Source organism: Hyla sarda, chromosome 4 (genome assembly GCF_029499605.1).
Source record: "Hyla sarda isolate aHylSar1 chromosome 4, aHylSar1.hap1, whole genome shotgun sequence".
NCBI lineage: Eukaryota > Metazoa > Chordata > Amphibia > Anura > Hylidae > Hyla > Hyla sarda.
Window position 1 is genome coordinate 418,931,961 of NC_079192.1, and position 17,535 is coordinate 418,949,495.

At 45.3% G+C, this 17,535-nt stretch overlaps 1 protein-coding gene across 1 annotated transcript in view; it reads left to right on the top strand.

Moving 5' to 3' along the window:
- The window catches only part of LOC130267776 (protein mono-ADP-ribosyltransferase PARP12-like), a 145,496-nt gene that overhangs the window by 19,819 nt on the left and 108,142 nt on the right, over positions 1-17,535 (top strand). The window contains exons 4-6 of the mRNA XM_056517957.1: positions 3,429-3,515; positions 15,584-15,643; positions 15,734-15,857. Of these exons, the coding sequence (XP_056373932.1) occupies positions 3,429-3,515; positions 15,584-15,643; positions 15,734-15,857 (271 nt within the window). The remainder of the gene's footprint in view (positions 1-3,428; positions 3,516-15,583; positions 15,644-15,733; positions 15,858-17,535) is intronic.

Below are 17,535 nucleotides of genomic sequence, written 5' to 3' on the forward strand. Positions count from 1 at the left end.
TGCGAGTGTCAGAGGGTCTGACGCGTTTCGGAAGTGATGACTTCCTATCTCAAAGACCTTTGAACCACAGTGCTCTATGCTGACACCTCTGTCCATGTCAGGAACTGTCCAGAGCAGGAGCAAATCACCATAGCAAACCTATCATATCCTGGACAGTTCCTGACATGGACAGAGGTGTCAGCAGAGAGCACTGTGGTCAGACTGGAAAGAACCACACAACTTCCTCTGTAGTATACAGCAGCTGATAAGTACTTGAAGGACTGAGATTTTTATGTAGAAATAATTTACAAATCTGTTGAACTTTCTGGAGCCAGTTGATTTACAAAAAAACTTAAAGGAGTACTCCGGTGCACACTTTTTTCATGTTATCCCGTCCGGGCTGCAGAATAAGAAAACGCACTTTATCTTACCTGCCAACGAGCCCCCGGAGCTCCGGTACAGGTGTTCGGTCCCCGGGCTGTATTCTTCTTACTTCCTGTTAGCCCGGAACGTCACACGGAGCTTCAGCCTATCACCGGCCTAGGCGGGACATCGCTGCGGCCGGTGATAGGCTGAAGCTCCGTGTGACGTGCCGGGCTAACAGGAAGTAAGAAGAATACAGCCCGGGGACCGAACACCTGTACCGGAGCTCCAGGGGCTCGTTGGCAGGTAAGATAAAGTGCGTTTTCTTTTATTCTGCAGCCCGGACGGGATAACATGAAAAAAGTGTGCACCGGAGTACTCCTTTAAAATGTTTTCCACCGGAGAACCCTTTTAAATCCAGAATGTTTACCAGTTTCCAAAGCAGTACCAGTTGCCATCTTTGGTAAACAGATGTCCTCTATACAAATGAACTCAAACACTGTTCCAACAACACCGTCTATTACCACAACATCTACCAGCCCAAGAATATTGATCCATGCCCCTACTCCAGTCACATCGAGAGATGTATTTATAATTCTGCTGGATTCCTGATAACTCTCCGGCTCCGGTCCCTGCTGGTTCACCCTCTGTAGATAACATGGTCTACCCGGTGTCTATCACCATGTGTCAGCAGATATTCTACTCGTATGACATGTGCTTGACCAGCTATCTGCAGCCAGTGTTGACCGATATTAGAGATCACTCCAATCACTGTCAATAACTATTTAACCCCTTAACGACCACGGACGTAAATGTACATCCTGGTGTGGCGGTACTTAGCGCACCAGGACGTACATTTATGTTCTGTGTATGTCCGCGAGCCTCAGAGCGGTGCTCCCATCATACACAGCAGGTTCGCGATCGCGCGGATGTCCTCCATTAACCCCTCAGATGCCGTGATCAGTACAGATCACGGCATCTGCGGCAATGCGCATGTTAAAATAGATGACCGGATTGCCCGCAGCGCTGCCGCGGGGATCCAATCATCTGTAATGGCGGAATGAGGTCCCCTCACCTGCCTCTGTACATCATTTAAATTTCCTTCACCGTAAATTTTTTGATAAAATGAGAGGTTTCATAACAGAGTACAATTGGTCATGCAAAAAACAAGCCTTTATATGGGTTTGTAGATGGAAATATAAAAGTTATGGATTTAAGGCGAGGAGAAAAAAACGAAAACGCAAAAATAAAATTGGCCTGGTCCTTAAGGTTAAAATGGGCTTGGTCCTTAAGGGGTTAAATGGAGCGATCAATAGCGATATCAGCATTTTAACAGTTTTAGTGCGCATCCCTGGTGGTCCAATCTGCAATCCTTTCCCCATGTGATCACAGGGTGCTAATCTGTTGTCAAGGCAGCCCAAGGTCTTTACTTGGTCTAGGTGGTGTGGAGACAGGGTTTTTGATGGTAGGCTGTACCAACAGAGTGTCTATCTAATAGATCAATGTAATGCTCATGTATTAAATTAATTTATATAAGCAACCATATGTATGCTTATAAAGGCCTTGATTGAAGCTAAAATGTTGTTAGTAAAATGTTTTTAACAATAATTAAAAATAAATCAGTGTGGCCTGCTTGTAGGAGGTATGTCAGACATTACCTATACCTGGGCTCACAGCCCTTCAGTCCCCTCAGTATAGCAGAGATGAGGAGGTTTTCTCAAGACTATATCAGGGATAAACTCAGACTGACCTGTGCTCCAGAGCAAAGACAGGAATGAACTAAAAGAACTGACTAGAAATATTCCCAAGCTATGGGGTGACATCGAAGAAAGTGATAGTCTTCTCACCCAGGACGACCAACCGCGACTCGGACATGTGCAGACCTCACCAAGGTAAGATAGAAGAAAGAAATGGAAGCCCAGCGCGGTATAATCAAAGCAGATTGTGCGATTTATTATAAGATGCAAGCAGTACAGGGTAGATGCATGATGGTGACGCATTTCGGCCAGTGGCACCCGCCCTTACTCATACCATGGAGTAACGCATACCGCTGGACTTCCATTTCTTTCTTTGACATTGAAACATGCTCCTTGAGTCTGACTGTAGATGAATGATGCAATGGAATATGCAATTGTTAACCCTGTGTACACTGTAAAACTGTAGTGTATTCATGTAATGACAGAATAATCTAGAAACACACATATGCAATGTAGAAAACACAGTTACCTAAACCTTCCACATCAAAAATACACACTTTACTGTCAAGCAAACTGAGATGTCCCAGTATGGGGTATAGTCCCGTACTGTACTTAGGCTCTGTCAGGTTGAGTCCCTCTGTGTCCTAGGGGCTCTCCTGCAGTGTCTCCCCCATAGTATTATATGTAATAAGGCTACAGGACCTGTGAGGACCTTTATGTTAATCACATGCTATTGTTAAACACATGATAATGTTGTCACATGTTGTGTTCACATGGTTGTTACCCAGAGAGCACCAGCTAACCAGGTGAACTGCAGCTTGACCTATGGGCTCCTTGTTCAGCCCCCCCTTTATAAGATGGGCAGACATTACAATCTTTCTCTTATGATTCCTGCTGAGGCACAGAACAGTCCAGACGTCTCAGAGGCACACCTGGAGGCATCAAGCCTAACCTCCAGCCACATGTCAGTGAGTCAAGTCATCTATGTCTGCTGTCACTACCTACAACCAAGTCAAGTCTATAGTCAAGTCAATTATAGTCAGCATGACGGAGTTAAAGTCTGTCAAGTCCCAGCAAGCTGCAAGGTCCCCTCCGTGTTATTGGCCACCTCTCTGGGATCCTGGCCTAGCAGTAAAGACTGTTACCAACTGTCTACCTCAGTAAAGCTACCGTTAACCCTAACCTGGCCTTCGACTTTTATTTGCCCTGCCTGCCTTAGGAATAACGGTGCTACCGTTCGGGTGGTCATCGGTATAACCACGTCTTGGCATCACAAACAAGAAGATGTTAAATCCAATGTGCCCCTGAGCGACACCATCTGCCCCTACACTGCACCTCACACCCCATGGCTCACCACAAAATGATTTAAATCCATATTTTTTACCACAGGTTTCTCTCCTGGTTTTTCATTTTCTATCCCCGGTCCATCTACTCAGCTAAATCCAACCACTACATCACTTACCACTGCAAGACCAGGTAATGTTACTCCAGCTAATGCTACTCCAGGTAATGTTACTCCAGGTAATGGTGCTCCAGGTAATGGTGCTCCAGGTAATATTACTCCAGATAATGTCACTCCAGGTAATGGTACTCCAGGTAATGGTACTCCAGGTAATGGTACTCCAGGTAATGGTGCTCCAGGTAATGGTGCTCCAGGTAATATCACTCCAGATAATGTCACTCCAGGTAATGGTACTCCAGGTAATGGTACTCCAGATAATGTTACTCCAGGTAATGTTACTCCAGATAATGTTACTCCAGGTAATGGTACTACAGGTAATGCTACTCCAGGTAATGCTACTCCAGGTAATGCTACTCCAGGTAATGCTACTCCAGGTAATGTTGCTCCAGGTAATGGTGCTCCAGGTAATGGTACTCCAGGTAATGCTACTCCAGGTAATGCTACTCCAGGTAATGCTACTCCAGGTAATGTTGCTCCAGGTAATGGTGCTCCAGGTAATGGTACTCCAGGTAATGGTACTCCAGATAATGCTACTCCAGGTAATGTTGCTCCAGCTAATGCTACTCCAGATAATGCTACTCCAGGTAATGTTACTCCAGGTAATGTTCTTATGTAAGGTTGACCAGTCTCCATCTTTGATAAGCCGATGTTCTCCATAGAAATGACCTCATCCACTGTTCCCCCAACACCGTCCATTACCACAACATCTACCAGCCCAAGAGGATTAAAGGGGTACTCCATTGGAAAACATTTATATTAAATCAACTGGTGCCAGAAAGTTAAACAGATTTATAAACTAAAACAAAGATTAACCACACCTCAAGAATACTACCCTAGGGTACACAGTGAATAATTGTTTGAGACATAAAGTTTTGAAAAACTTTATTCATCATAGGTGCCGGACTAATAGTCGACTCCGGATCATTATATATCGTTGAAAAATTGCATTTGTTTTTTACATCTATAGATTATTCTATATTAGGTGGTTGCTATACATATATTCATACTTTCTAAATCTGTCATTAGGGCCCATTGACAGTTTAAGATAACATTGACATTGCTCTGATATTTTTAACCATTTAGGTTTTTATTGTTTTAATAAAATCTGCACTTTTTTTCAAAACTTTATGTCTCAAACAATTATTCACTGTGTACCTTAGGGTAGTATTCTTGAGGTGTGGTTAATCTTTGTTTTAGTTTTTACCCATTTGGATTGGTGGGGATCAATCCTTTAACCACAATAACCTTGAATACCTGGTTGTGAGCTGCACACATTTTTCAGATTTATAAACTACTTTTATTAAAAAATCTTAATCCTTTCAGTACTTATTAGCTGTTGTATGCTCCACAGGAAGTTGTGTCTGACCACAGTGCTCTCTGCTGACATGTCTGTCCATGCCAGGAACTATCCAGAGCAGGAGAGGCTTTCTATGGGGATTTTCTCCTGCTCTGCATAGTTCCTGACATGGACAGAGGTGTCAGCAGAGAGCACTGTGGTCAGGCAGAAAGGAAATTCAAAAAGAAAATAACTTTCTGTGGATCATACAGCAGCTGATAAGTACTGGAAGGATTAAGATTTTTTAATAAAAGTTATTTCAAATCTGTTTAACTTTCTGGCACCAGTTGATTTAAAAGAAAATATTTTCCAGTGGAGTACCCCTTTAACAAACGCGTCACTACTCCAGTCAAATCCAAAGATTTATTTCTGTGACTGGAGTAGGAGATTTATTTATAACTCTCCTTTATCAGAATGTAGATTCTGGTTCAGGATGATGGGAGATTCTGCTATATATGGAGCTCAGGACAGTCTTATGCACCAGGAGCCTCCACAACCCCCTTGAAGTGTTATTGGTTGTATGTTCGCATGTAGGATGTAATGTTTGGTGGTGTGGATCCGCTATACCTGTTGTGGACGATGGAGTGAGCCGTACCAGGGAGCGGAGTCTAAGGAGCCACTGGTTTTCACCAGACCCCGCCACAAAGAGGGATGGACTTGCTGCAGCAGGCGGCTCCAAGTTCGCTACCCCTAGCACCGCTTGACCACACAGGCTGCTGTGGAGATGCGTGGCACAGAAGGGATGAGACGGAGTCGTAGTGAGGAACTGGCAGGAGGTCAGGACTGGTGGCACTGTAGCAAAGTCAGGTCACATAACAAGAGGTCAGAAGGCAGGCGGCACAGGAGCAAGGTCAGGATTCGTAGCAAGGGTCCGATACACGGCAAATCAAGACACAAACAGAACGCATTCTCTAAGGCAGACAAGGCACAAAGATTCGGCAGGGGTATGGAGGAAGTGAGGGATATATATAGGGTCAGGGCCGAATTATTAACTTTCTTATTAACTGTGCGCTGGCCCTTTAAATTTACCAGAATCGGCACGCACCCTAGGAGATGAGTGCGTGCACTAAGAGCCAGGGAGAGAGGAGGAGCGGCTTGCAAACGCATCCTGCAATGCGCACCGCGGCACTGCCAGTATGTCTGGCCGCAGTGCACTCCATAACAGTACCCCCCCTTAGGTCTCCCCCTCTTTTTAGGCTGCAGGAACCTGAGTATCAGATCCCAGTCCAAGATGTTCTCCTCAGGCTCCCAGGACCCTTCCTCAGGACCAAAACCCTTCCAAACCACCAAGAAGTACCGTTTCCCCCTGATTGTTTTGGTGGCAAGAATCTCCTTAACCTCAAAAATATTGGCTGCACCAGACACGGGAGTAGAAGAGTCTTTGCCCTGGGAGAAATGGTTGAGTAGAAGTGGCTTGAGGAGAGAAACATGGAAGGAGGTAGCTTATAGGAGACCGGGTTAATTTGAAGTAAGATCCTAAAAGGACCGAGGAAATGAGGACCAAGTTTGTAGCTGGGGATCTCCAGTTGAACATATTTTGCAGACAGACAAATATCCATGAAATCCTGGACCTGGTCATCCACAGCAGGTACACCAGAAGAAGCGGGAAGAGGAAGAGAAGGGCGAGGATGGTGACCATAGACAACGAAGAATGGAGATTTTTTAGTAGCCTCAGAGTCCCAGTGGTTATATGAAAACTCAGCCCAGGGTAACAAATTGGTCCAGTTGTCCTGTCGTGAGGAGATAAAGTGACGGAGGTAGTCTCCCAGAATCTGGTTCCCTCTCTCAACCTGGCCATTGGTCTGCGGGTGATACGCAGAAGAAAAGTCTAACTTGACTTTGAGGCGAGAACAGAGTGCCTGCCAGAACTTGGAAAGAAATTGGACTCCATGGTCAGAAACAATGTGTGACGGCAAACCATGGAAACGAAAAATATGCCGGAAGAAATGGCAAAGTCCAGGCAAAGGAACAAAATGGGACATTTTGGAGAATCTATCAGTGACAACCCAGATGATTTTATTGTTTGAGGAGGATGGCAGGTCAGTAATGAAGTCCATGGCAATGTGTGTCCAAGGACATTCCGGAACGGGCAAAGGTTGCAGTAGACCCGCAGGCTTAAGTCGAGGTGTCTTGTCACGGGCAAAAGTAACGCAGGAACGAACAAAATCTGAAACATCCCACTGCAAATTCCGCCACCAGTAATGGGGAGATGAGCTGAGTGTCCGGCCAGTAAAGAAGAATGTCCCCAATTCAATACCTTAATTCTAAGGCGGGATGGTACAAAAGACTTCCCAGGTGGAACTTGTAAAAGGTCAGGATGTGCGACTGAGACCAAACGTTCAGGAGGCACAATGTGCCAAGGGGAGGAGTCCAGACCCACCACATCAGAAGCCCTGGAGAGAGCATCAGCCTTTATATTCTTATCCGCGGGCCGAAAATGAATTAAGAAATTGAATCTGGAAAAGAAAAGAGAGACCACCTGGCCTGCCGGGGATTCAGATGCTGAGCGGACTGAAGGTACAAAAGATTCTTATGGTCTGTGCAGATACTGAGTGGATGAGTAGATCCTCCGAGTAGGTGATGCCATTTTTCCAAGGTGATGGCCAACAGTTCGCGATCTCCAATGGACTAATTCTTCTCGTCAGGCAAAAAGGTCTTGGAGAAAAAAACTAAACTTATGGTCAGAATGGCTCCAGCTCCTACCGAAGAGGCATCTACTTAGGGGAAGAAGGGTTTTTCTGGATCGGGTCTCGATAAAACTGGAGCAGAGGCAAATGCCGTTTTCAAATGGCAGAAGGCTTCTTCGGCCTCAGGAGGCCAATATTTGGGGTTACTGTTCTTCTTAGTAAGAGCCACTATTGGAGCAACCAAGGAGGAGAAGTGTGGAATAAACTGTCAATAATACTTGGCAAACACCAGAAAGCATTGTATAGCCCGCAGGCACATAGGTTAAGAACCGAAGACAACTTATCAGGGTCCACCTGGAGGCTTTGATTGGAGACACTATATCCAAGAAACGGAAGACTTGTCTTCTCGAAGAGGCATTTCTCGAGTTTAGCGTAGAGATGATTGTCCCGTAGGCGTCGTAGGACCTGTAGCACATGTGTGCGATGAAGCTCAGGATATCATCAAGATACACCACAACACGCGTAGAGAAGATCACGGAAGATGCCATTGACGAATTCTTGAAAAAACGTCCGGGGCGTTACAGAGACCAAATGACATCACAAGGTACTCGAAGTGCCCATCACGGGTATTGACCCCTTAAGGACCATTCCAATTTTCACTGTAGGACCAGAGCGTTTTTTGCACATCTGACCACTTTCACTTTAAGCATTAATAACTCTGGGATGCTTTTACCTATCATTCTGATTCCGAGATTGTTTTTTCGTGACATATTCTACTTTATGTTGTTGGTAAAATTTTGTCGGTACTTGCATCGTTTCTTAGAGAAAAATTCAAAAATTTTATGAAAAAATTGAAAATTTAGCATTTTTCTATCTTTGAAGCTCTCTGCTTGTAAGGAAAATAGACATTCTAAATAAATTATATTTTGATTCACAAATACAATATGTATACTTTATGTTTGCATCCTAAAGTTGACATGTTTTTACTTTTGGATGACATCAGAGGGCTTCAAAGTTCAGCAGCAATTTTCCAATTTTACTCTTAATTTACTCTTCTGAGTATGGAAATACCCATTGTTAGGACGTAAAATGCTCTGCGGGCGAACTACAGTGCTCAGAAGAGAAGGAGTCACATTTGGCTTTTGGAAAGCAAATTTTGCTGAAATTGTTTTGGGGGGGCATGTCGCATACTATTTTGGAAACTACACCCCTCAAGGAACGTAACAAGGGGTACAGTGAGCCTTAACACCTCACAGGTATTTCAAGACTTTTTGTTAAAGTTGGATGTGTAAATGAGGAAAAAAAAATGTCACTAAAATGCTGGTTTTTCCCCAAATTTTACATTTTTACAAGGGGTAATAGGAGAAAATTACCCCCAAAATTTGTAACCCCATTTCTTCTGAGTATGGACATACCCCATGTGTGGACGTCAAGTTCTCTGTGGTCGAACTACAATGCTCAGAAGAGGAGGAGCGCCATTGAGCTTTTGAAGAGTGAATTTGTTTGGAATGGAAGTCAGGGGCCATGTGCGTTTACAAAGCCCCCCGTGGTGCTAGAACAGTGGACCTCCCCACATGTGACCCCATTTTGGAAACACCCCTCACAGAATTTAATAAGGGGTGCAGTGAGCATTTACACCCTACTGGCATTTGACAGATCTTTGGAACAGTGGGCTGAGCAAATGAAAAATTAATTTTTTAATTTTCACCGACCACTGTTCCAAAAATCTGTCAGACCCCTGTGAGGCGTAAATGCTCACTGTACCCCTTATTACAGTACGTGAGGGGTGTAGTTTCCAAAATGGGGTCACATGTTGGGGGGGGTCCACTGTTCTGGTACCATGGGGGCTTTGTAAACACATGTGGCCTTCAATTCCGGACAAATTTTCTCTTCAAAATCCCAATGGCGCTCCTTCTCTTCTGAGCATTGTAGTTCGCCCGCAGAGGACTTTACATCCACATATGGGGTATGTTCTTACTCAGAAGAAATGGGGCTACAAATTTTGGGGGGCTTTTTTCCTATTTTCCCTTGTGAAAATGAAAAATTTAGGGTAACACCAGCATTTTAGTGAAATTTTTTTTTTTTCATTTTCTCATCCAACTTTAATGAAAATTCGTCAAACATCTGTGGGGTGTTAAGGCTCACTATACCCCTTGTTACGTTCCGTGAGGGGTGTAGTTTCCAAAATGAGGTCACATGTGGGTATTTATTTTTTTGCGTTTATGTCAGAACCGCTGTAAAATCAGCCACCCCTGTGCAAATCACCAATTTAGGCATCAAATGTACATGGTGCGCTCTCACTCCTGAGCCTTGTTGTGCGCCCGCAGAATATTTTAAGCCCACATATTAGGTATTTCCATATTCAGGAGAAATTGCGTTACAAATTTTGGGGGTCTTTTTTTCCTTTTGCCTTTTGTGAAAATAAAAAGTATGGGGCAACACCAGCATGTCAGTGTAAAACATTTTTTTTTTTACACTAACAGGCTGGTGTAGACCACAACTTTTCTTTTTCATAAGGGGTAAAAGGAGAAAAAGCCCCCAAAATTTGTAGTGCAATTTCTCCATAGTACGGGAATACCCCATATGTGGCCCTAAACTGTTTCCTTATAATAAAAAACGAGAAAAAACAACAAGAGGTGCGCCCCTAGTGAGGACCGTTTGATGGTAGTGAAAGTGTAACACAGAGATGGGTTCTTACCCCTAGGTGTTGCGCTTAGAGCACAACACCTGTAGTAGCGTAGAAATCACGGGACACCGCTGCCACGAGGAACCACCCGGTTTGACATCCGTCAGTCCGGTAGTAGGCAATGAAAGGAAATATGTAGATAGATTCCTCTTAGAAAGGCGCTGGTACCCAAGGATGGAGATAAACTTCTTTATTAGCAACGCGTTTCGATCCCGAACCGGGATCTTCGTCAGGCATACAGTACAATGAGATATGGTTACATTTATAGTGTAAGGGATTGGATGACCACTTCCGGGAAACCGGAAAACGACGTGTCATTGCTACGTGTCAAATGGGATAAACTTGACACTTCAATATAATATTTTTAAAATAAATGCAATAAAAAATTTTTGAACTAAAGAATATGATTAATATAGCAATGGGACATATGCAATAATTGTAAAAAATCTCATTAAAAAGACATTTAAACGAATGAATGAAAAACAGTACCTTAAAACAACCATTAGGTGGCAGTAGTATAGTAATACATAAATCTGGAATAAGATCAGTACTCACAAGTGCACAGTAGATGGCAGTGTTGTACAAGGGAAACATTAAGTGGTGTAGTTGCTCACAAACCACCACTAGATGGCAATGTGACTCTCGTTGTATGTGTCAATCTTGTTTCCACATAGGAATAGCGTTCGTGGAGGAAGGAGAGCTGTTGGGTAAGTGAATGCAAGAAGTACTTTTACTATTATTATTTGTGCTAATAACATTGAAATGGGTTTATTTTAATTAGAGAATAACTTCTGATAATTCATTAAGGCCATCGGGAACTAAAGTTCCCATCCTGTAAATCCAGTATATTTCTTTCCGTTTTAATTGTTCAAACCTATTAGAAGCGTTCTGTGGTATGGTTTCTAGAAACCATACCACAGAACGCTTCTAATAGGTTTGAACAATTAAAACGGAAAGAAATATACTGGATTTACAGGATGGGAACTTTAGTTCCCGATGGCCTTAATGAATTATCAGAAGTTATTCTCTAATTAAAATAAACCCATTTCAATGTTATTAGCACAAATAATAATAGTAAAAGTACTTCTTGCATTCACTTACCCAACAGCTCTCCTTCCTCCACGAACGCTATTCCTATGTGGAAACAAGATTGACACATACAACGAGAGTCACATTGCCATCTAGTGGTGGTTTGTGAGCAACTACACCACTTAATGTTTCCCTTGTACAACACTGCCATCTACTGTGCACTTGTGAGTACTGATCTTATTCCAGATTTATGTATTACTATACTACTGCCACCTAATGGTTGTTTTAAGGTACTGTTTTTCATTCATTCGTTTAAATGTCTTTTTAATGAGATTTTTTACAATTATTGCATATGTCCCATTGCTATATTAATCATATTCTTTAGTTCAAAAATTTTTTATTGCATTTATTTTAAAAATATTATATTGAAGTGTCAAGTTTATCCCATTTGACACGTAGCAATGACACGTCGTTTTCCGGTTTCCCGGAAGTGGTCATCCAATCCCTTACACTATAAATGTAACCATATCTCATTGTACTGTATGCCTGACGAAGATCCCGGTTCGGGATCGAAACGCGTTGCTAATAAAGAAGTTTATCTCCATCCTTGGGTACCAGCGCCTTTCTAAGAGGAATCTATCTACATATTTCCTTTCATAAACTGTTTCCTTGAAATACGACAGGGCTCCAAAGTGAGAGAGCACCTTGCGCATTTGAGGACTAAATTAGGGATTGCATAGGGGTGGACATAGCGATATTCTACTCCAGTGATTCCCAAACAGGGTGCCTCCAGCTCTTGCTAAACTCCCAGCATGCCTGGACAGTCAGTGGCTGTCTGGGAGTTGTTGTTTTGCAACAGCTGGAGGCTCCATTTTGGAAACACTGCCGTACAATACATTTTTCATTTTTATTGGGGGGGACAGTGTAAGGGGGTGTATATGTAGTGTTTTACCCTTTATTATATGTTAGTGTAGTGTTGTTAGGGTACATTCACACTGGCGGCGGTTTACAGTGAGCTTACCGCTAGGAGTATAGGAGTATGCGCTGCGGCGAAAAATTTGCTGCAGCTCATACTTGAAGCAGGAAACTTACTGTAAACCTGCCCGTGTGAATGTACCCTGTACGTTCACATGGGGTGGGGCAAACCTCCAGCTGTTTCAAAACTACAACTTCCAGCATGTACTGACAGACCAGAGGCACACTGGTTGCAACAGCTGGAGGCACACTGGTTGGAAAACCTTCAGTTAGGTTCTGTTACCTAACTCAGTATTTACCAGCCAGTGTGCCTCCAGCTGTTGCAAAACTACAACTCCCAGCATGTACTGATCGCCGAAGGGCATGCTGGGAGATGTAGTTATGCAACAGCTGGAGGTACGCAACTACAACTCCCAGCATGGCGAGACAGCTGTTTGCTGTTTGGGCATGCTGGGATTTGCAGTTTTGCAACATCTGTAGGGCTACAATTTAGAGATCTCCAAACTGTGGACCTCCAGCTGTTGCAAAACTACAGATCCCAGCATGCCCAGACAGCAAACTGCTGTTTTGGAATGCTAGGAGTTGCAGTTTTGCAACATCTGGAGGGCCACAGTTAGAGATCACTGCCAGTGATCTCCAAACTGGGGCCCTCCAGCTGTTGCAAAACTACAAATCCCTGCATGCCCAAACAGCTGTCTGGGCATGCTGGGAGTTGTAGTTTTGCAACATCTGAAGGGTTACAGTTTAGAGACCACCGTATAGTGGTCTCAAACTGTACCCTCCAGATGTTGCTAGGCAACTTACCGGCTTCCGTCGGATCCAGGGAGCCTGCCGCACGACATCGCCGGACTCCGATCTCCTCCACCGATGGTCGCCTGCAGCCTCACCCGCGGGGTAAGTGGACGTCGGCACCGGTCCTCTGTCGGTTCCACGTTCTGCCCCGCCTATTGTGGGTGGTCAGAACGGGGAAACAGAAAGTAAAGCCCCCCCGCCCCTGATCTGCTTTTGGTGGTCGTGTCTAGACCACCAATAGCAGGGATAGGAGGGGTGGCACCCCTGCCACCTCACTCCTATCAGTTCAGGGGGATCGTGGGTGTCTTGGACAACCGCGATCCCCGTTATATTCCGGGTCACCATAGACTCGTATGACCCGGAATAGACGCAAATCGCAAGTGTGAATTCACTTGCGATTTGCGGCGATCGTCAACATGCGGGGGGGGCAGATGACCCCCTGGGCTTTTGCGCGGGGTGACTGCTGATCGATATCAGCAGTCACCCCCGTTCGGTCCCCGCCCGGTGCGTATGAGTACGTGCCTGTACGTGCCCGCCCGGCGCATATGAGTACGTGCCCGTATGAGTACGTGCCTGGTCCTTAAGACCCAGGGCGCAGGGACGTACTCATACGCGCCTGGTCCTTAAGGGGTTAAAGGCCGTCCTCCATTTGTCTCCTGCCCGAATTCTGATGAGGTTGTATGCTCCTCGCAGATCCAGCTTGGAGAAGACCTTGGAGAAGGCTAGGGTCTAGAACTGAACCGCATAGTCACCAACAGTAGAGTCCCCTTGGCGGAGGTTAAGGAGTGCATTTTCGGCTGAGGAGGCTCATGCAGGTTGTATGCTCCTCGCAGATCCAGCTTGGAGAAGACCTTGACACCCTGCAGACAATGAAAGAGCTCAGAAATCAAAGGTAAGGGGTACAGTTTTTTTTATTGTGATCTTATTAAGTCCTCGGTAATCAGGGGATGAGGACTTTTGGATGAAGCCCTCCTTAATGTATTGTGCCATGCGTTTTGGGAACTGACAAGGGGTAGATACTTCCCCGAGGAGGCGTATTCCCTGGCAGAAGATCAATCGGGCAATCATAGGGCCGATGTGGAGGAAGACTCTCTCAGCCTGCTTTTCGCAGAAGATATCAGAATAGGAACGATAAGGCAGAGGCAGACCTGGCAGGGAAGGAGAAGGCAATACGCTCTTGGGTTGGGGAGTCGTCAGACAGTGGTTCTGGCAGTAGGATCCCCAGTGGGTGTTCTCACCAGTTTGCCAGTCTAAAGCCGGGGCTTGGCGTTGTAGCCAAGGGAGACTGAGAAGAAGCTCCAAGGTACATTGAGGAAGCACCTAGAACTCGATCTTCTCCTTGTGCAAAACTCCCACTTGCAACAAAAGTGGTACAATGTTTAGTTGCACCGCATAGTTTAGGCATTCTCCTTTTAATAGAAGAAATGTACAAAGGCTTAAGGAGCCGTGTCACCCGGAGACTGTATTTGTGGACCAGGGAGGCATTGATAAAGTTTCCAGCTGAACCTGAGTCCAGAAAGGCTGAGGCGAAGAACGATGAACTGATAGAGGTATAGACTTGAACTGGTGTGGTCAGTCGAGGAGAGCGTGCGTTCGTTTCCCGGATTTGGAGGTCACAAAGGACAATCTTTGAGAAAAAGCTTTGGGCTGGCACATTAGAGACACAAATTTTCATTGCATTGGCGGAATCTCTCCTGCTGGGTTAGATAGGAACAATCCACCTGCATAGCTTCTTTGGCTGAGGGCAAAGAGGGTGATTGAGGTGGCCACTGGAACACAGGTGCCAATCGGAGAAGACAAAGTGTCCGAAGTGGTTCACATTCTTGGCAAAGTTCTTCCTGCCTCTCGACAAAGCGCACATCTATTCGAGTGGACAACTGTATGAGGTCACTCAGGGAAGATGGAGGATCACGTGCAGTGAAAGCATCCTTGACTCTACTGGAAAGTTCTTTTTTAAAGGTATCACACAGGGCCTCATCATTCCAGGCCAATTTGGAGGCTAGGGTGTGGAACTGAACCGCATAGTCACCAACAGTAGAGTCCCCTTGGCGGAGGTTAAGGAGTGCGTTTTTGGCCGAGGAGGCTTGTGCAGGCTCTTTAAAGACACTTCTGAGGAAGGCTTGCAGATTGAAGGACACAGGATCATTCCTGTCCCAGAGAGGAGTGGCGCAGGCCAGGGCTTTCCCAGAAAGAAGACTGACCACGAATGCCACATGAGCAAGGTCAGGATACGCACCTGAGCAAGGTCAGGATACATAGCAAGGGTCAGATACATGGCAAGGCAAGACACAAACAGAACGCTTTCTCTAAAACAGACAAGGCACAAAGATCTGGCAGGAGTATGGAGGAATTGAGTGATATATATAGGGTCGGCAGCCGATGCACGCGCGCCCTAGGAGACTGGTGCGCGCATGCCGGGAGCCAGGGAGAGAGTTGGAGCAGTGAGGTGAGTAATGGACTGGCAGTTGCTTGCGAATGCATCCCTCAATGTGCACCGTGGCACCACCGGTACGGGAGGAGGGAGCAGGAGGGAGTATGTCTGGCCGCAGTGCACTCTGTAACATAGGATATAAAATATAGATCATTATATAATGGAAAGTTTTTCATTTACCAACTGTTTTATGTTTTTTTTCACAGATCCTTACAAAGTCCCGGAGATCTGTTTCTCTAATCTGTTGAAACAATGCAAGTTAGAAGGTAAGCGCCCCCTAAGGAAGAAGTATTAGTAGGAAGCACCTGGTTGAGTTTGCATAGCGATAGGTAACTTGAGGTTTCCCTTTATTTTAGGTCAATGCCCAGACATGCATTATCACCTGCCGCACCGCTGGCAGATTAACAAAGGAACCGACTGGGAAGATATCCCAAATATGGAGGAGATTGAGAAATGCTACTGCGACCCATCCACTGACAGGTACAGGTTGTCCAGAACTGTAGATCAGATTTTACCTACAAAAAAAGGATTGGTGGTATCATGTAATCGCCCCACAGCAAGCTAGATGTTTATACTTTTTTTTCCCAGCAAATAAACAAAAATTAGCAAATAATGTGAATCTTTGTTCCACAATGCACATCTGATTGTAGACCCAAAGTGTTTCTGCTGCATATAGCAAACTGCTGCAACGTAAAAGGGGTACTCCGGTGGAAAACGTTTTTTCTTTCAATCAATTACAGTATTCAGTGTCCACTCCAGTCCTGAAGGACTCATCTGATCTCTGCTGTAAGGACAGCACCCCAAAAAGCCCTTTTTAGGGCTAGAATATCAGTCCGCTTCTTTTTTTATTTTTTTCTCCTGTGTAATCTAATTGCAGTTGCCTGCCTGCCAGGTGTGTGTCAGGCTAACAGCGTATACTGTGCCAACTTGCCCAGTGCCACCACTCATATCTGGTGTCACAATAGCTTGCATTTAAAAAAAAAAAAAAAAATAATAATTTGACTGTAATAGATTGAATAGCAGTTAATTGTCTTCCATCGTTTGTGTCAGGCCTACAGCGTCTACTCTGCCAACTTCTGCCAGTGCACAGTGCCACTCATATCTGTTGTCACAGTAGCTTGCACGCATAGTACCACTAATTGAAAAATGCAGAGGCAGGCCACACCGCAGGGGCCATCCTGGTCGTGGTGCTGTGATTCCCTTTGGCCCTAGAATAATGGCCAGTGTTCAGAGGCCACGTACCCTGAACTCGAAAAATTCTGAGGACATAGTTGACTGACTAACACAGGACACCCAATCTTCTACAGCTTCTGCTCGGAACCTTGACGCACTATCCTTCTCCAGCTTAGCTTCGGGCACCTCTCAAGTTACCACTCGCCCGCCTGCCACCACCACCAACACTAGCACCACAGCCACTTTACTTGATCCGTTATTTACATATCAGTTTGAAGAAATGAGTAATGCGCAACCATTATTGCCAGAGGATGTAGATTACAGGGATATGTCTCAGTCAGGCAGCATTACACACATGGACGTACAGTGTGATGATGATGTTGTACCCACTGCTGCTTCCTTTGCTGAGTTGTCAGATACAAGTGAAGCGGTTGATGATGACGATGCGTCCATGGATGTCACGTGGGTGCCCGCTAGAAGAGAAGAAGAACAGGGGAAAAGTTCAGATGGGGAGACAGAGAGGAGGAGGAGACGAGTTGGAAGCAGGGGGAGGTCATCGCAAGAAGCTAGTGGCACAGTCAGACAGCATGCATCGGCACCTGGGGTCAGCCAGACAGCATGCATCGGCACCTGGGGTCAGCCAGACAGCACGTCAATCAACGCATGCTGTTGCCACCACCTTAGAATGCCGTCATTGCAGAACTCAGCAGTGTGGCATTTTTTTTGTGTGTCTGCCTCTGACAACAGCGATGCCATTTGCAACCTGTGCCAGAAGAAACTGAGTCGTGGGAAGTCCAACACCCACCTAGGTACAACTGCTTTGCGAAGGCACATGATCGCACAGCACAAACGCCTATGGGATCAACACATAAGTACAAGCAGCACACAAACTCAAAGCCGCCATCCTCCTCCTGGTCCAGCATCTTCAGCCACGTCAACCACTGCTGTCCTCTTTGCCCCCTCTCAACCATCCACCTCTCCGTCT